Source organism: Lepidochelys olivacea (genome assembly GCF_965140295.1).
Source record: "Lepidochelys olivacea isolate rLepOli2 genome assembly, chromosome: 1".
Taxonomy (NCBI): domain Eukaryota; kingdom Metazoa; phylum Chordata; order Testudines; family Cheloniidae; genus Lepidochelys; species Lepidochelys olivacea.
In genome coordinates this window covers 279,182,634-279,202,093 of record NC_140411.1, presented here as the reverse complement: position 1 = coordinate 279,202,093, position 19,460 = coordinate 279,182,634, and the positions used below count along the sequence as shown (strand labels likewise).

Genomic DNA, 19,460 nt, shown 5'->3' with positions numbered 1-19,460 from the left:
TACTCCTTTTCTTTTTTGAAAATAAACACTTAATCATGGAACTGGTAAGAAAGTTAGATACATCTTTCTGCTTAGCACTTTTGTTTATGTCCCTTTGTAACAAACTTCTCATGAGGAATGCTATTGGAATCTATATATAATTACACACACAACATTAAAGGAAGTTTCGTAAATTTGCAAAGATAAGCACTCAAAAGTTAGAAAATGCCAGAATGAAGGTTGCCTGCGAAACCTTAATATGGCCGTCTTGTGTGTATAAATTATGGTTAAAGTTAAGATTTTGTCATGGTTATTTTTAGTAAAAGGTTGTGGGCACTAAACAAAAATTCACGAGAGCCATGACTGTCTGTGACTTTTACTAAAAATAACCAAGGAGGGAGGGCTGGGGGAGGAGTCGGGGGAGAAATGACAGCTGGAGTTCCATGGGTGGACTGACTGCCTGAGCCCCATTACCACAGGGGTGGGCACAGGCCCAGGGGCATCCACAAGGGGGCACGCAGAGCCATGACAGGGGGCACACAGCTCTGGCCACAGTCAAGGGAGAAGGGGGCACAGCCCCAGCTATAGCCACTGACAGCTGAAGCCAAAGAAGTCATGGAGGTCTAGTAAAGTCACAGAATCCTTGACCACCTCGACTAAATCGTATCCTTAATTTATAGTACAGTCCTTAATTTCATGATCACATATATTTTTTCCCTCAGGACCCCTACCTTATTCAGTAGACAGATTATAGTGCTCACTGAATGAGCAGCTATCAATTTTTTGTTTCTCCTTATTGTTTAGTGTGTGGAACCATTCAAACTTTACTTTGCAGACAGAATTATTGATTTCCTCATGGGCTTTTCTTTACTCATCACTATCTCGTATATGAGTTCTTCACAAACAGTTTATATTCCCAATGACTCTGTGAGGTAAAGGGGTTGGCATAGTTCTCGTTTTACAGATGAGGACTTGAGACATAGAGAGATTGAACTCAAACGTTTTGACTACGTTTGGGTGCCCAGTTTGAGACACCTAGAACCTGATTTTTTCAGAGTACTTAGCATAATATAGCACTTTATATATTCAAAGCACAGCTCCCATTAACAGTTATGAATGCTCAGCAGTTCTGCACATCAGATCCCAAGGTATCAAGTTGAGACCCAGTAAATAAGGAACATATACTAATAACCTGTGAAATTTTTGATTAGGTGACTTGCCTAGCATCACACAGGAACTCTGTGGCAAAGGCAAGGATGAAATCCAGTTCTCTAGGGCAGTATTCAGTGTTTTAACAATGAGGCTGTCCTTTCTTTTCCTGTAGTTCTCATTCTTATTCACTACACACCTTCCAAATTCTGACACAAATGGGGCAGGGATTCTATGGACAGTATTCTCCTTTATTACACTACCTTGATTAAACCCCAAAGCAGGTCCAGCATGTACACTGAATGGGACGGAGTCCGGAGGAAAAATAATATGTATACACAGTGGGATGTGCACAGGCATCCTTAATTCTGGCACTTTCTAACTTTTGAGTGCTTAACTTTGCAACCTTCTAACAGTTCTTTGTGTATAATTTCCTCAGTTTTAATAAAGCAAACTGAGGAAACAGAAATTCCTTCATGTGGCATTATATTGACACCCACATGGTTCGTCAGCAAAGTTGGAACCTTTAGATCTACAGCATGGACCTCTGCCACTTGAGTTAATTGAATAACCGGTAGCAATAGTAAGTTATGGTCTTCTATGTGGACCAGCACTAGAGGGGGATGAGATACGCACTTTGCTAATGGTTTTCACAGATATTTGCTAACAACAGAGAAATGCTGAGGCTCAGGAATCTTGTGTTCCACTCCATGTACTGAAGGGGAGTGTTCCTTAGAGAGCACAGACTCTCCTCCCATTTTCCACCAAGCTTGACCTCTACTGCCCCATCCCCACCAATCTGTCATGCTCCCAATACTGACTCTTCCCCACTCCTGCTTCCTATGCGGTCCCACCAGTCTGTGCTTGTTTTCCGAGCCCAGAATCGGCGTTCCACAGCATGAACCTGCCCCATTAGCACCATGATGCATGCATTGGCAGGGCCCAGGCTTTCAGAGAAATCTGTGTCCATGTCCTGATCACTCACGTGACCGCGCTGACATCGCCTCCTTGCCTGGTATCGCTCTGCCAGGTTCTGGTGCTGCATATACTGCTGGATAATGCATGTGGTGTTTAATGTGCTCTTAATTACCAAAGTGAGCTGAGTGGCCTCCATGCTTGCCTTGGTATGGCGTCCGCACAGAAAAAAGGCGTGGAACGATTGTCTGCCGTTGCTCTGACGGAGGGAGGGGCGACTGACGACATGGCTTACAGGGTTGGCTTCAGGGAGCTAAAATCAACAAAGGGGGTGGCTTTACATCAAGGACTATTTCAGGCAGGACTTCACGGAGGGTTCCAATAAGAAATGCTGCACCTAAGATATTGTTCTTTTTGGAACAAGGAGGTTAGTCTGGCCTCTGATTGATACATGGCTAGATTTAGCTTGCTGCACCTTCTCTGTGAGTGACTGCAGTGTGACCTAGAGGAATGAGTCCCCTAGATGGGGGGGAAGCAAATGAGTACAAAACAAATCTGATCTATTTCTTGTTTTGATCCACTCCATCTATCTGTTACATCTTTGGCTGGCAGCAGACAGTGCAGAAGGACTGCTCTCCATCCTCATCTCTTGCCTGCCCGGCAGAAGATGGTACAGTACAAGTGCTAGCAATCCGTATCATCTGCCTGCTCACCATAAGACGGTTCAATAGGACTGACTGCAGGACTAAAGAGAATGACCTGGTCAGGTCACTCCAAATTTAGTCCCTGCGCCCATGTCTGCCCAGGCGCTCCTGGCCGACGTGGCCAGGAGCACCTCGGACATGACGATGACGGCTACCAGTCATATTGCACCGTCTGCTGCCAGAAGGCAATGGGTTGCTGCTACTGTGTAACAATGCAGTACCGCGTCTGCCAGCACCCAGGAGACATAGGGTGACGGTTACCTGAGTGGGCTCCATGCTTGCCGTGGTATGGCGTCTGCACAGGTAACTCAGGAAAAAAGGCGCAAAACGATTGTCTGCCCTTGCTTTCACGGAGGGAGGGAGGGAACGGGGGCCTGACGATATGTGCCCAGAACCACCCGCGACAATGCTTTAGCCCCATCAGGCATTGGGATCTCAACCCAGAATTCCAATCTCCAATTCCGGAGATTGCGGGAACTGTGGGATAGCTACCCACAGTGCAACGCTCCGGAAGTCGACGCTTGCCTCGGTACTGTGGAAGCACTCCGTCGAGTTAATGCACTTAGAGCATTTTCTGTGGGGACACACACACTCGAATATATAAAACCGATTTCTAAAAAAACGACTTCTATAAATTCGACCTTATTCCGTAGTGTAGACATACCCTTAGTGTAACTGAGTCCAGAATCTGGCCTAAATTCTATAAGGAAAATTTAAATGTGAAGAAGTCTAATGGGTTGTCCAATTCTGAAGGGCAAAATATTAATAATCTTTTGTACTTCTTATTTGTTGTTTATTGTTCTTCATTCAAGAGTAGAAGAGCTTTTTTCACTGTTAATTATTGTTAACATGTAACTTTTCCCTCCACTTTCCACACAGATAACTGCAAGTTTTCCAACGTGTTCTGTGAAAATTCTCTGAAGCTGGTCAACGTGCAGTTCTTTGCCCTTGCTGCTAAATATCATTCCTTGCCAAGCCTTGAAGTGTGTACCCCATTAGAACAGATGCTTGGAGCACTGAGTGGAAAGCAACACGAGAGATGTGGTATATTGGAATTTATTTTATCTTACAAAAATTTTCAGCAGGTGCTGTGATGGCTAAGGTTAGATGAGTCTCTTGCTTTACTACTCAATTTACTTTTATTAGTAGCTACTTACTCCAGTTTACAGATTTATATGATTTTTTCCCTCCTGAAATCTGAATAGAAGGTGTCACTGCACTCCCATGCCTGTAGATGTTTCTAAGACTCAGCCTTAGAAGGGGCTAGCTAGGAAGGCAGACAGAAGGGAATTAGAGGTTTCAGAGTAGCAGCCGTGTTAGTCTGTATCTGCAAAAAGAAAAGGAGGACTTGTGGCACCTTAGAGACTAACAGATTTATTTGAGCATAAGCTTTCGTGAGCTTAGACATGGTTCAGTACTTCGGCAAACATCTAGTTCTATTCCCTTATTGTTTCTCCCTGAGGAAAGTAAGTTTTGATTGGTATTTTTACTCTTGTTGGGGACTTCACTAGGATGGCTTTTAGCTATATCACCTCAAGCTGTTATCTCGTCTCCTATCTGAAGCATCAGACAAGGGCTTTGAATTTTCATCAGATCAGTAGGATTCCGCATGGTTACAAGGATTCATTCATCTTAGCAGATACTAATGGGTCTAGGTCTCTATTCAGATAAGAGACCTCTACAGAAAACCCAGAAGGTGCAGACAATTGTGCATGTGAACTGCTTTTGGGGGGCTGGAACTGTGTCCTCTTATGTGTTTGTACAGCCCCTACTGTAGTAGGGCCTTATGAGAATAAAAACGAAAGCATTTAGTGATTTAATATCCCTTTACAGCATGCCCAGTAGACATCTGCTAAGACTTTTTAGCACTCCTTAATATAATCTTGCTTATTTTGGAACTTCATATATGGTGTGGGGAAAATTGCACATTCTCCTTGCCTTCACTGACAAACCTGGAGCCACTATAACAATGTACAAGAGAAAGAATGTAAGTGTCTGTTGGACTGTCTCCCTTGATTAACTGAGCCCATGCTGAACACTCAACCACGTATTCCTGTGGCAAAGAAACTTTTACTTTAAAATTTCATTTGAGCATGTATGTTCTGAGGCATTCTGCTCAACTACTTTTTGATGGTCCAGGAGCATCAGACACATAGGAACAGTCTATATCTACAAACAAAATATGTGCTTAATGTTAAGGGTGTGAGTAGTCAGACTGGTTTTCACGTGACTACTACTACATCCTTAAAGTTAGGCACATGCTTAAGTGTATCAGGGCTTAACATAACTTGAAAACATGGTATTACTCTTGTGCTCAGAGTTAAGCACGTGGTTAAGTGCATTGCTGGATTGGACAGGATTGACAGAATTGACACCGCAAAAGGAACTGATCTTCCTTATTCCTCATCTCTCTACTTGGGCTAGAGTCTGATCTCAAGTGCGCTGGTATAAGTCTAGAGTCTGTCCACTAACTGCAGTTATTTATATTGAATTAAAGCGGCGTGAAAGGTGAATTCTTTGCGCTGGAGTTACTCCAGATTTATCTTGGTTTAACAGATCAGAAATTGTCCTCTATTCTTTACTTGCCTTTCATCGCAATCATTTTCAAGTGTATGCCACGCGTCGCCTGGGGAAGTGCATCGGCTGCCACTGGGAGTGGTGCCAGGAGCTGGGAGTCCAGGTGCCGGAGATCAGGTCCGACGACAACACCATCGTCACCCCGAGTGCCAGAGGCATGCTGGAGAGGACCCTGAAGGCAGCCATCCACTAACTGTACATGGAAACCCTGAAGCATAAACCGGACCAGGGTAAAGCCTTCGAACTGACCAGCAAGTGGGACGCCAGCAACTACTTCCTCACCGGGGGTGGCTTCACCCGTTTCGCTGACTGGCAGTTCATCCACTGTGCCCGGCTCGATTGTGTCCCACTCAATGGAGCCGTCCGCCACAGAAACCGAGACAAGCGTTGCAGAAAGTGCGGCTACTCCAACAAGACCCTGCCCCATGTCCTGTGCAGCTGCAAGCCCTACTCCAGAGTCTGGCAGCTGCACCACAATGCCATCCAGAACCGCCTGGTGAAAGCCATCGCACCACGCCTGGGGGAGGTCGCCGTGAACTGCGCCATCCCCAGTACTGACAGCCAGTTGCGAACTGACATGGTAGTCACCGACGAGGCCCAGAAAAAGATCGTCCTCGTCGACGTCACAGTCTCCTTTGAGAACAGGACCCCGGCCTCCCGCGAAGCCTGAGCTCATGAACTGGAAAAATACGCCCCCCTGGCCGACACCCTGAGAGAGAAGGGCTACGAGGTGCAGATGGATGCCCTGATCGTCGGAGCCCTGGGCACCTGGGACCCCTGCAACGAGTGTGTGTTGCGGACCTGTGGGATCAGTTGACGCTACGTATGGCTCATGCGGCCCCTCATGGTCTCGGACACCATCCGATGGTCCAGGGACATCTACGTCGAACACATCACCGGCCACCGACAGTACCAGGAGGTGTGAGCCGGAACGACATCTTGCATCAACTATGAGAAAGGGACCAAGAGACTTTTTCCATTGGACCATATGAACTGGAACCATAAACTCACTGAACATTAAATCTCACCAAATGCGGGTAAATCCATCCTCATCATCGTATCCATTCATTATACTCCACATGTGAACATAGCCATTATATGAACAACATACCCTCATGTCTCAATGTCTGTACTTTGACCCGTTAACCTTTTACCCCCAATGGGGATATTACAGATTATGTATTCCTTATGCCATCAGATTGTAAACCAAACTTCGTACCCCTTGGTAATCTGTATCTTATTTCCTGATAACCAGAAACTTCTACGCTTAAACTCTGTACCATTTTTTTTTAATTTTAACATCATCTTAATAAAATTATTAAATCCATTCCCTCCCTAAGGCTCACAATCTTGGCATTGTCTTTAACACTTCTCATTAACTGCTCACATCCAGGCACTCAGTGCTCTCCTACCTTTGTTTTCTAATCTTCTTCACTCTGTACATTGTTTTTAAACTCTAAAATCGCTTCTTCTTCACCATCCTAATAATGGGGGTTGGCCATTTATTCCATTTACTGCTGTAATTTTTTTCGTCCAAATTCCTTGTCTTTCATCTCTCCAGACTATCCAAAATGTTACAGCTAAAATCATCTTCCTCTTCTGGTGCTATGAACGTGTCAGTCCCCTCCCTGAGTATCTTCACTGGCTTCTCTTCCTCCTTGCATCCAACTGAAGCCTTTTATCCTTGTCTTTATGGTTATATATGTGCAGCTCTTTTTCTGCTTGCATCTTGGCTCTTTTTTCCTTTTCCATGCTGTCATGAATATAAAGGGAAGGGTAAACACCTTTAAAATCCCTCCTGGCCAGAGGAAAAACCCTTTCACCTGTAGAGGGTTAAGAAGCTAGGATAACCTCGCTGGCACCTGACCAAAATGACCAACGAGGAGACAAGATACTTTCAAAAGCTGGGGGGGGGGGGAGGGAGGGAGGGAAAAACAAAGTCTCTCTCTCTCTCTCTCTCTCTCTCTCTCTCCTTCTCTCTTTCTCTCTCTGTCTGTGTGATGCTTTTGCCAGGGACAGAACAGGAATGGAGTCTTAGAACTTAGTAAGTAATCTAGCTAGAGATGCGTTAGGTTCTGATTTCTTTAAATGGCTGAGAAAATAAGCTGTGCTGGAGGGAATGGATATTCCTGTTTTTGTGTCTTTTTGTAACTTAAGGTTTTGCCTAGAGGGATTCTCTATGTTTTGAATCTAATTATCCTGTAAGGTATTTACCATCCTGATTTTACAGAGGTGATTCTTTTTACTTCTATTAAAATTCTTCTTTTAAGAAACTGAAAGCTTTTTCATTGTTCTTAAGATCCCAGGGTTTGGGTCTGTGGTCACCTATGCAAATTGGTGAGGATTTTTATCAAACCTTCCCAGAAAGTGGGGGTAACGTTTGGGAGGATTTTGGGGGGGAAAGACATTTCCAAATGGACTCTTTCCTAATAATAATAATACCGGTTAGACGTTTGGTAGTGGCAGCGATAAAGTCCAAGGGCAAAAGGTAAAATAGTTTGTACCTTGGGGAAGTTTTAACCTAAGATGGTAAAAGTAAGCTTAGGAGGTTTTCATGCAGGTCCCCACATCTGTACCCTAGAGTTCAGAGTGGGGAAGGAACCTTGACACATGCTCTCTCAGGCCCTGCAATATGCTCAATTCTTTCTAATTAATGTTTTTTTCCCCTGCTTCTCCCATTCTTGACTTTGTACCCTTTTTTGCTGCTGTCCCCAGCATTTGGACCAGCTTGCCAGTCCCCCCGACCCATATATCAAGCATCTTTCTTCCTTATGTCTGTACAGAGCTAAACATCTACATTAAAGGATAGAATAATAATTGTTTAATAATTGTTTTCTATACACTGTGAATGAGCTCTGTGATTGTAATATAGTAATTGTAATCCTGTTCTTTATTATACTATAGGAAATATTACAAATATTTCATGTATTGAACTGTTTTACTATAATTGGAGCCCTTTGTATAGTGTTGCCAACAAGTCAGTGAAGACCCCTTAATCTAAATGAATTACCTGTCATCTGGTTGAGACAAAGTACCAAGCTACAGATTTGTAATATGGGACTTTTTCTTATGAAAACTGAGATCTTTAATCTTCTTTTAGACTTTCCTGGACTCATTCCTGTATTTCAGAAAAGATGCACATTTGCTATCCTATGGGAAATGTTCAGAAACAAATTAGAATCTTTAAAGAGGGCCTTACATACAAAGAAAAAATGTCAATTATATTATGCAAAATTATTCTTCAGCATAATTCCATTTATTGTTCCAATGTCTTTTGTAATGTTCCTTGTCATGAGAAAAAGATGTTTGAGAGACAGAAACACCTCCAGAGTTCTCTAACCTGTGAAATAATTTTAAAACCTTGTAATATGGATACACATAATAGTAACAACTTTTAGGGTGGGTTGTTTGAAAAGGAGCACACCAGGTCATTAAAGTGCTTTTGAAAATCCAATCCTTAAATCTTTAATAGGGTTTAAAAGCTATATTGGGGACAGGGCCATTTGGAGTGCAATTCTGAATCCAGGTCTTAGCATGGTTCTCCGTTGCTTCCTGGCATAGCTTATTGTGGGCCATATCAGATCTCCAGCTTCCTTGACCTCAGGGTGTGGAATGTAAAAGATCCTGGTCCAGAGGAGGGGATTTGGAACAGGAGAATTCCTCTTGGTAGGAGATTAGGGTCTGAATGTAGGAAGGGCAGCATGCTGGAGAAATGGACCCAGAGATGTCATTTTACCCTCCACAAATTAATGCTGCCCTAGTCAATATAAATTTACCCACCTTTCCCCTCCATGCATCTCCACAAAACCCTTCTTTAGCAGAGGTTCTGGTTCATCAGCCAGTACAGCAGGGAATTCCATCATCAACCTGACTCCTACAGAAGCTGTGCTGACCAAGAGGAGAAGCTGGTATACAGGAACATGGCCTCTGTGTAGATGGACGTAGCCTGTGTGGATCCTGAAGTTCGTTTGGAATATAGACAACTGCTGGTTTCGAGGGTCAAACCCTCTGCATTTTCCACAGGAGGTGAGGGTGCACAAATCCTGCTCTCTATCAGAACACTGCCTAGGAAACTCTTCAAGGAGAACTTCACAAAATGTCCTGTCTTCAACATGCAATTCAGTTGACCAATATGTGGGATAATATATGTCTGTTAATTACTGAGGTAGGAGTTGTAGATGTATATTGCATCGTACAATTAATGTCGTTTTCCAAACCAATAACAGCTCCTTACACCCAAAGAGTTTACAGTCTAGAGGTACAGCAGATACATTTCAGTACAAAATAAGACAAATCACACTTAGGTTGTTGTTAGCATGTTGTAGGAAGAATGTTTCAGAGAATAAATGAGTCTTAGCTTTTTTCAGGAAGAGGGTTCTTTGTTTCTAAAATTACTAATTTTTGCTTGAGTCAGCTATTATTCACATTTTAAAGAGAGACTAAAAGCATAGCCACTTAAATTAGGTGAGTAATTATGAGCAAGATCTTGAGGGAACAACAGCACAGTGCATTGCAAAAGTGTTTTAAAGAAAGACTTTTATTTTTTAAACTGGAAAATTCCCTGCAGATTTCCTCAAACTTTGCAGTTTTCTCCTGCAGTATTCCACTGGCTCTATCTGTATGTTTTTTCATTAGACTGCAGTATATCAGTTATTATAACAGCATGTTTGAAAAGTGGAAAAAGTCCTTCAGTCACTAAAAATCCTTACAAAAACCCAATATTTAAACTAATAATTTTACATTTTCCCCTATGTTCTGGGTCATATGCTGATGAGTAAGCACAGTGGACAGACTGGAAAAAGTGGGAAGAATGAACATAAAGACATTTATGGACCATTAGTAACTATGATGATAAGCACTTTTTATATGCAGGTAAATGTGTAGGTAGAAAAAGACATTAATTTTGAGTTGGAACCTCAGCTGGTGTAAATCAGCCTACCTGCAGGATTTGTCTCTTTGCTTTCAAAAGTGCTTCAATTCAGTTTAAGTATTGGGATCTCAGACTCTGCTCACTTAATATTTTAAATGCCCCCATCTGGGCTTTGACATTTATACTGAAGTGCATGGGGTAGTATATGGTGTATATTTCATAACAATATTGCTAGTTTTGGAGCAAGATTTGCCCAATATTTCCCTTATTTGGGAAAAACTTAAATTTTTGTCAACAAAGGATTTTATCTGAACAGGGAAATAGAATATATATTATTTGGGGAAAGTTGTCTTTGAAATGGAAAAAAGTTCTAAAAATCACAGAAATTAAGATCCTGATACTTTGGTATCTGTGATCCTCTGCTGCCCCCCTCCCACCCACCCCCACCCCCCCACTTCAGATCCTAACCTGTCTGAAGATGTAGAAAAGCTGCAAGATCTCATCTCTCAGCATAAGATTACGTCAGCACCATGCTCGTGTGGGGGAAGAACCCTAAAGTTCTCAATTGGAATGGTTACAATTTTGGGTTTTTTAGGAGAATCTGGGCCGTAACAAGTATTTTTACATTTAATGAGAACCTTCAGAAGTCCTCAATAAAACAGTAAAAATGAAATGACAAACATTGGTTTCTCCCATATGCTTTTGTTTGTTAATTTTAAAGTTTATGATTTTCTTTTGTTTGTTCATAGATTCTATATTAGATTCAAAGTATTGTCATAATAGTTTGTTATACAGAACCAGATGTTTTAAAAATGCAGAGATCCTATGGATCTTGGAGAAAGTGGGGAAAACTCTAGGATTCTCATGAACTCAGTTCAACCTTTTATAAATAAGTAATGCATTGGGCATTGTTCCCAGCATGATGTGATTAAGGAATGAACGTAGTTATTGTCTGATTATCAGTTTCTGGACAAATTAAGACAGTAATGCAGGAAAGAGGAAGGTGTATTAATCTGACTAGTTATGCAGAAAAGTGTCTCTAACTGTCCTATGTTTTGTTTTCTGTTCTGTAAGTGTGCTCTCAGGGTTCAGTTCTGCATATCTTACTTCACAAGTATTTTATGTCTCTGTATGTGTGACTCCACACAGACAAGTATCCAGGCCCCGCCCCCGCCGGTGGGTCTGCAGGTATCATTTTTTCCCCTCTATACACACAGCTATCTCCTGCAAAGTCTCTTAGTCCTTGGGTCTGGGCAAGCAGGGATAAGCAGGTGTTGTATGCCTGCTATTTATCCCATCCCCCAAGCAAATGGTCAGGGAGTGGGCCTTGGCTCTGTCCCCTCAGGACAGCTGAGCCAGTGTGAGGGTAGTACTCTGTTGGTAAGGATCAGTAGTGGATTACTACCCCTTGCAACAAATGGGGAGCAGGTAAAGAATTGTGCTTCTCTTGCCTCCATTTCCTCGGTATAACTGATAATGGCTTGAAGTGTGTGTATTGTGAGATGATTGGCAAACAAGCAGAATTAATAGAGTGATCATCATTTTAAAGTGCCAGAATCAGCAAACTGTGCTGTGAGAATGTTTCCCAACACTGCCTTTATGTTTCCTCTGAGTATAAGTAAATGTAGTTGTAGTAAAGTACATGAAAAAGAGCTAAACTAAATTCCTGTGGGGAGGAAGGAATAAGAGATCACATTTCATAGTAGCAATTTTTTTTCATACTAGATATTTTATTCTGTGTTTTGTTAGTATTGCTTACAATATTACCGGTATTGCTCTGATGTTGTTCAGTTTCACTAAATCATCTCTGATTCAGAAGTATAATCATAAGAGCATTCTTACAACTTCTTAGTGAAAACAAAACTGCTGCAGTCCAAAACCACCGATATATTCAGATATGAACTTTTTAAAAATATATATTTATGGATAGATGTTGACTCATCTGAGGACTATGAAGGCCAGACAGTCTGAATTGTATTAATATTTCTGTTTTTCTGATCTCTCAGAAATCAAAACAGATGAGTTTATGAATAATAAGAAATCTCATGAAGTGCAGAAAATGTCAGAATTGATAGACAGCATTGCAGATTTTTGTGGTATAAAGCAGGTAAGAATGTACTTTTCAGTGTGTATTACCATATAATTTACAAATACTTGGCTCATCTTTTCTATCTTGTTCAAATCTTAGATTTTGATATATACTTAATGTGGATTTTATTTTTCATTTTAGTAATAGTGACTGAAGGGGAAGCCTTAGAGCAAAGCTGAGGGGCTCTTTACCCACCCCATTGTTAGCTTCAGGCAGATAACCTCTCCAGTTATTATTACAATTATGAATCATGAAAAATAGTCATGATTTTATATGCTGAGCAGTTAAAAGCTGCACTGCATGTTGCCAGGAATGTTGTGTTCCTTGTACGGTAGTGATAAGACGAGAACAGTAACAAATAGGGAAGCAGAACTTCATTCTCTACATTCCATTAGGCTCATAAAAATAGCAAATAAAACAGAATACAGTATCTCACAAATTTTAAATGTAAATTTTTCTATTTTTGCACTAAAGAATTGGAATTTCCCCCCTCTTTAGTGCCATCCACCATGATACAAAACACTCATTTGGTGAGTGAGCCTTGTTGGTCCAACTGTTCCTGGTTCCAGACTCATAAGCAGCAGGTCAAAGTGACTTCAGCCACTCCTCTACTCCCTGGTAGCAGTCTGGTCATGGATATGATGGACGCTCAGCAATTTCATATACACCTCTACCCCGATATAACGCGGGTTCGCATACAATGTGGTAAAGCTCTGACACGCCGCTCTGAGCAGCGTGTTAAGGGTGCCGGGCCGGACCGGGCCTGAGGGGTTGGATAAGGGGCAGAGGGTCTAGGGGGTGGTCAGGGACTCCCCCCGCCCCAGGGTCTGGGAGGCAGGAGCTGTGAGGGGGCACGTTTGGGGGCCCCACAGTCCCAGAGTGGCCTGAGAGATTAGCGGGGAGCCGGGAGCAGCCCACTCTGCTTCCCTTGCCCCGGCCCCAGCTATGTCGCTCAGGGGAGGGAGCTTGGGGGAAGGGAACCCCCCCCCCCCCGCACTTACCAGCAGCGGCGGAAGCGGAGCAGCCCAGCTCCAACCTGCTCCACTCCACCAGCTCCCAGCCGCGGCGTTCCGCTTCCTGCCTCCGGTGAGTGCGGGACCTTTCCCCAACACCCCGTTCCCCTCACCCCACCAGTGACACAGGCGTCCTTTCCCCAACCTCCCCACAGTCACTGGCAGCGGGAAGCGGAGCAGCCCAGCCCCAGCCCACTCCACTCCGCCAGCTCCCAGCCACAGCACTCCGCTTCCCGCCGAAGGTGAGTACGGGGGGCGTCCTTTCCCCAACCTCCCCACACTCACCGGCGGCGGGAAGCGGAGCGCCACGGCTTGGAGGTGGTGGAGTGGAGCAGGCTGGGACTGCGTTGCTCTGCTTCCCACCACTGCCGGTGAGTGCCTATCATGGGGCGGGGGATGTGAATCAGGGTTGGTGCAGTCAGGGGCAGGGAGTAGGGGGGTTGGGTAAGGGGTGGGGTCCCGGGGGTAATTAGGGACTGGGGTCTCTGGAGGGGGCGGTCAGGGAACAAGGAACAGGGGTCCGAAGCAAGTTCGCTATAACGTGATGAGATTTTTTTGTCTCCCGAGGACCACGTTATATCGGGGTAGACGTGTAGATGTTAAATAGTATGCAGCATATATACTTGTGGGACTTAGTAGGTGAGGAAAGGAAAAGTTGCCCACCACAGCTTTCTGCATATATTCTAAGGGTATAAAGAAAAGGAGTACTTGTGGCACCTTAGAGACTAACCAATTTATTTGAGCATAAGCTTTCGTGAGCTACAGCTCACTTGCGAATACAGACTAACACAGCTGTTACTCTGAAACCTGTCATTCTATGGGTATGTCTATGCTCTGAGCTAGAGGTATAAATGCCAGCTTGAGGATACATACCCATGCTACCTTGATGAGAGCTAGCATGCTAAAAATAAAGCTGTGGTAGGAGGGCTAGCCGCCCCAAGTAAATACCCATGTGACACACTAGGAACGTTCTTGGGCAGTTAAACATTACCATTGCTTGCATTACCATTAACTATATTCTATTTTTAGTGTGCTGTCTCGACCAGCACTAGTGTGGGTCTGTCTCATCCAGCTTGAAATATAGACGTATCCCGAGATAAAAGATTGGAACCACCTCAGTGTGCTAACTCTGATTCCTGGTACAATTGTTGCAATCAGCCAGCACTCTGTCTTTATTTGATTGACAATTGACAATAAAAGATGCGTATTTTTAACTGTGAGTATGTACATTTGTTGGTTTCAAGCATCTTTGGCCAAAGAATTGATTCTTTTGGTGGTTGTTTTGAAAAAAATAACTTAGGACCATTGATTTTAATGAAAAACGCAGCTATACCGTATGTCACTAAATATGAAATACAGATGGCTTTATAAAAAGAAAAGGAGTACTTGTGGCACCTTAGAGACTAACCAATTTATTTGAGCATGAGCTTTCGTGAGCTACAGCTCACTTCATCAGATGCATACCGTGGAAATTGCAGCAGACTTTATATACACACAGAGATCATGAAACAATACCTCCTCCCACCCCACTGTCCTGCTGGTAATAGCTTATCTAAAGTGATCATCAAGTTGGGCCATTTCCAGCACAAATCCAGGTTTTCTCACCCTCCACCCCCCCACACACAAACTCACTCTCCTGCTGGTAATCCAAAGTGACACAATGTGCATGATAATCAAGGTGGGCCATTTCCTGCACAAATCCAGGTTCTCTCACCCCCTCAGCCCCCTCCAAAAAACACACACACACAAACTCACTCTCCTGCTGGTAATAGCTCATCCAAAGTGACCACTGTCCCTACAATGTGCATGATAATCAAGGTGGGCCATTTCCAGCACAAATCCAGGTTTTCTCACCCCCCCACCACCATACACACACAAACTCACTCTCCTGCTGGTAATAGCTCATCCAAAGTGACCACTCTCCCTACAATGTGCATGGTAATCAAGGTGGGCCATGTCCAGCACAAATCCAGGCTTTCTCATCCCCCCCCCTTTTTTTTTCCCCCGGGGACACACACACACACACACAAACTCACTCTCCTGCTGGCAATAGCTCATCAAAACTGACCACTCTCCAAGTTTAAATCCAAGTTTAACCAGAACGTCTGGAAGGCGGGGGTAGGAAAAAACAAGGGGAAATAGGCTACCTTGCATAATGACTTAGCCTCTCCCAGTCTCTATTTAAGCCTAAATTAATAGTATCCAATTTGCAAATGAATTCCAATTCAGCAGTTTCTCGCTGGAGTCTGGATTTGAAGTTTTTTTGTTTTAAGATAGCGACCTTCATGTCTGTGATTGCGTGACCAGAGAGATTGAAGTGTTCTCCGACTGGTCTGTGAATGTTATAATTCTTGACATCTGATTTGTGTCCATTTATTCTTTTACGTAGAGACTGTCCAGTTTGACCAATGTAAATGGCAGAGGGGCATTGCTGGCACATGATTCCATATATCACATTGGTGGATGTGCAGGTGAACGAGCCTCTGGTAGTGTGGCTGATGTGATTAGGTCCTGTGATGATGTCCCCTGAATAGATATGTGGGCACAGTTGGCAACGGGCTTTGTTGCAAGGATAAGTTCCTGGGTTAGTGGTTCTGTTGTGTGGTATGTGGTTGTTGGTGAGTATTTGCTTCAGGTTGCGGGGCTGTCTGTAGGCAAGGACTGGCCTGTCTCCCAAGATTTGTGAGAGTGTTGGGTCATCCTTTAGGATAGGTTGTAGATCCTTAATAATGCGTTGGAGGGGTTTTAGTTGGGGGCTGAAGGTGACGGCTAGTGGCGTTCTGTTATTTTCTTTGTTAGGCCTGTCCTGTAGTAGGTAACTTCTGGGAACTCTTCTGGCTCTATCAATCTGTTTCTTCACTTCCGCAGGTGGGTATTGTAGTTGTAAGAAAGCTTGACAGAGATCTTGTAGGTGTTTGTCTCTGTCTGAGGGGTTGGAGCAAATGCGGTTGTATCGCATCTCAGGCATTGGCACCCTGACAGCAGGATTGTCTGGCTATGTAGACTCCCTCCTCAGGCCCTACGCTACCAGCACTCCCAGCTACCTTCGAGACACCACTGACTTCCTGAGGAAACTTCAATCCATCGGTGATCTTTCTGATAACACCATCCTGGCCACTATGGATGTAGAAGCCCTCTACACCAACATTCCACACAAAGATGGACTACAAGCCGTCAAGAACACTATCCCCGATAATGTCACTGCTAACCTGGTGGCTGAACTTTGTGACTTTGTCCTTACCCATAACTATTTTACATTTGGGGACAGTGTATTCCTTCAGATCAGCGGCACTGCTATGGGTACCCGCATGGCCCCACAGTATGCCAACATTTTTATGGCTGATTTAGAACAACGCTTCCTCAGCTCTCGTCCCCTAAAGCCCCTACTCTACTTGCGCTATATTGATGACATCTTCATCATCTGGACCCATGGAAAAGAAGCCCTTGAGGAATTCCACCATGATTTCAAGAACTTCCATCCCACCATCAACCTCAGCCTGGTCCAGTCCACACAAGAGATCCACTTCCTGGACACTACAGTGCTAATAAACAATGGTCACATAAACACCACCCTATACCGGAAACCTACTGACCGCTATTCCTACCTACATGCCTCCAGCTTTCACCCTGACCACACCACACGATCCATCATCTACAGCCAAGCTCTGCAATACAACCGCATTTGCTCCAACCCCTCAGACAGAGACAAACACCTACAAGATCTCTATCAAGTGTTCTTACAACTACAGTACCCACCTGCGGAAGTGAAGAAACAGATTGATAGAGCCAGAAGAGTTCCCAGCAGTTACCTACTACAGGACAGGCCTAACAAAGAAAATAACAGAACGCCACTAGCCGTCACCTTCAGCCCCCAACTAAAACCCCTCCAACGCATTATTAAGGATCTACAACCTATCCTAAAAGATGACCCAACACTCTCACAAATCTTGGGAGACAGGCCAGTCCTTGCCTACAGACAGCCCCACAACCAGAAGCAAATACTCACCAACAACCATATACCACACAACAGAACCACTAACCCAGGAACTTATCCTTGCAACAAAGCCCGTTGCCAACTGTGCCCACATATCTATTCAGGGGACATCATCACAGGGCCTAATCACATCAGCCACACTATCAGAGACTCGTATACCTGCACATCCACCAATGTGATATATGCCATCATGTGCCAGCAATGCCCTCTGCCATTTACATTGGTCAAACTGGACAGTCTCTACGTAAAAGAATAAATGGACACAAATCAGATGTCAAGAATTATAACATTCATAGACCAGTCGGAGAACACTTCAATCTCTCTGGTCACGCAATCACAGACATGAAGGTCGCTATCTTAAAACAAAAAAACTTGAAATCCAGACTCCAGCGAGAAACTGCTGAATTGGAATTCATTTGCAAATTGGATACTATTAATTTAGGCTTAAATAGAGACTGGGAGTGGCTAAGTCATTATATAGTCCAACCCCCCCACCCCCCAGACGTTCTGGTTAAACTTGGATTTAAACTTGGAGAGTGGTCAGTTTGGATGAGCTATTGCCAGCAGGAGAGTGAGTTTGTGTATGTGTGTGTGTGTGTGTCCCTGGGGGGAAAAAAAAGGGGGGGGGGGTGAGAAAGCCCGGATTTGTGCTGGACATGGCCCACCTTGATTACCATGCACATTGTAGGGAGAGTGGTCACTTTGGATGAGCTATTACCAGCAGGAGAGTGAGTTTGTGTGTGTATGGTGGGGGGCGGGGGGTGAGAAAACCTGGATTTGTGCTGGAAATGGCCCACCTTGATTATCATGCACATTGTAGGGAGAGTGGTCACTTTGGATGAGCTGTTACCAGCAGGAGAGTGAGTTTGTGTGTGTGTGTGTTTTGGAGGAGGGTGAGGGGGTGAGAGAACCTGGATTTGTGCAGGAAATGGCCCACCTTGATTATCATGCACATTGTGTAGAGAGTTGTCACTTTGGATGGGCTATTACCAGCAGGAGAGTGAGTTTGTCTGTGGTGGGGGTGGAGGGTGAGAAAACCTGGATTTGTGCTGGAAATGGCCCAACTTGATGATCACTTTAGATAAGCTATTACCAGCAGGACAGTGGGGTGGGAGGAGGTATTGTTTCATGATCTCTGTGTGTATATAAAGTCTGCTGCAATTTCCACGGTATGCATCCGATGAAGTGAGCTGTAGCTCACGAAAGCTCATGCTCAAATAAATTGGTTAGTCTCTAAGGTGCCACAAGTACTCCTTTTCTTTTTGCAAAGACAGACTAACACGGCTGTTACTCTGAAAGATGGCTTTATGTTAACTTTATTCCATCATTCAGTCATATACTGTAACAGTATTTATTTGTTCAGTTACAAATCCCTAATATATGAAAAGAGCTGTCCAGTTACATTTTGTTTAAATTCTCCTTTTTAGTTATTAAAAAGCAACTTCTTTTGTTTTAGTTACCTTTAAACTTTAAAAAATAATATGAATTGTAAAGTTTTAGGAGAGTTTTTTCCTTATTGATTTCTTTCAATCCTGCTGACAGAACAAAATATATATAACATTTAATTAAAAAATATAGAGCAATGAAAACACAACACATGTTTTACAACAGCACAGCTGTCCTCAGGGTGTTTCTTTCAGAAATTACAGATCACTGAAGGATTGAAAAGTGCCCTTAGATTCACCTCCGTATCTATGATGTATAATGGGTGGTAGAGAATATTGTTCTCTTGTGGTGCTTTATTATGTATTATAACAAATAGTAAAATGGGTATGAAAGCAGAAATGTTATGCTTATTGTAATCACTTTCAAGTTAACTGTTTGAGTTAAAACGTTTTACAAGAGCTTTAAAGTTTTGTTACTTTAAAAAAAAAGTTTTCTACCCCATTTTAGTATTGTTCCTAATACACACTGTTACTGAAACATCATACAAATGGAACTTTATATAAAGGTCTTTGTTTCATTCTGAAAATAAGCTAGTGTAATTCTTGTTTTCTTTTACACATATTTGTAAAATTTTCCTTGGAAGATGCAGTATGCACAACAAATTCATTCAGTGTATGAAACAAATAAGATTTAATTCTGCATTCATTATGTATTTCATTCAAGGCTTGATGCTGGGAACTGCTCACAGTCTTCTGGAAAATGATGTCCATGCCTGTATTGGGCC

General features: G+C 43.3%; 1 protein-coding gene across 2 annotated transcripts in view; it reads left to right on the top strand.

Annotated features, from left to right (window-relative positions):
* The window catches only part of METTL25 (methyltransferase like 25), a gene marked incomplete at its 5' end in the record, with an annotated part of 99,196 nt that overhangs the window by 14,240 nt on the left and 65,496 nt on the right, over positions 1-19,460 (top strand). For both annotated transcript variants that reach the window (XM_084616747.1, XM_084616748.1), the window contains 2 exons: positions 3,627-3,791; positions 12,201-12,301. In XM_084616747.1, coding sequence (XP_084472873.1) covers positions 3,627-3,791; positions 12,201-12,301 — 266 coding nt within the window. The remainder of the gene's footprint in view (positions 1-3,626; positions 3,792-12,200; positions 12,302-19,460) is intronic.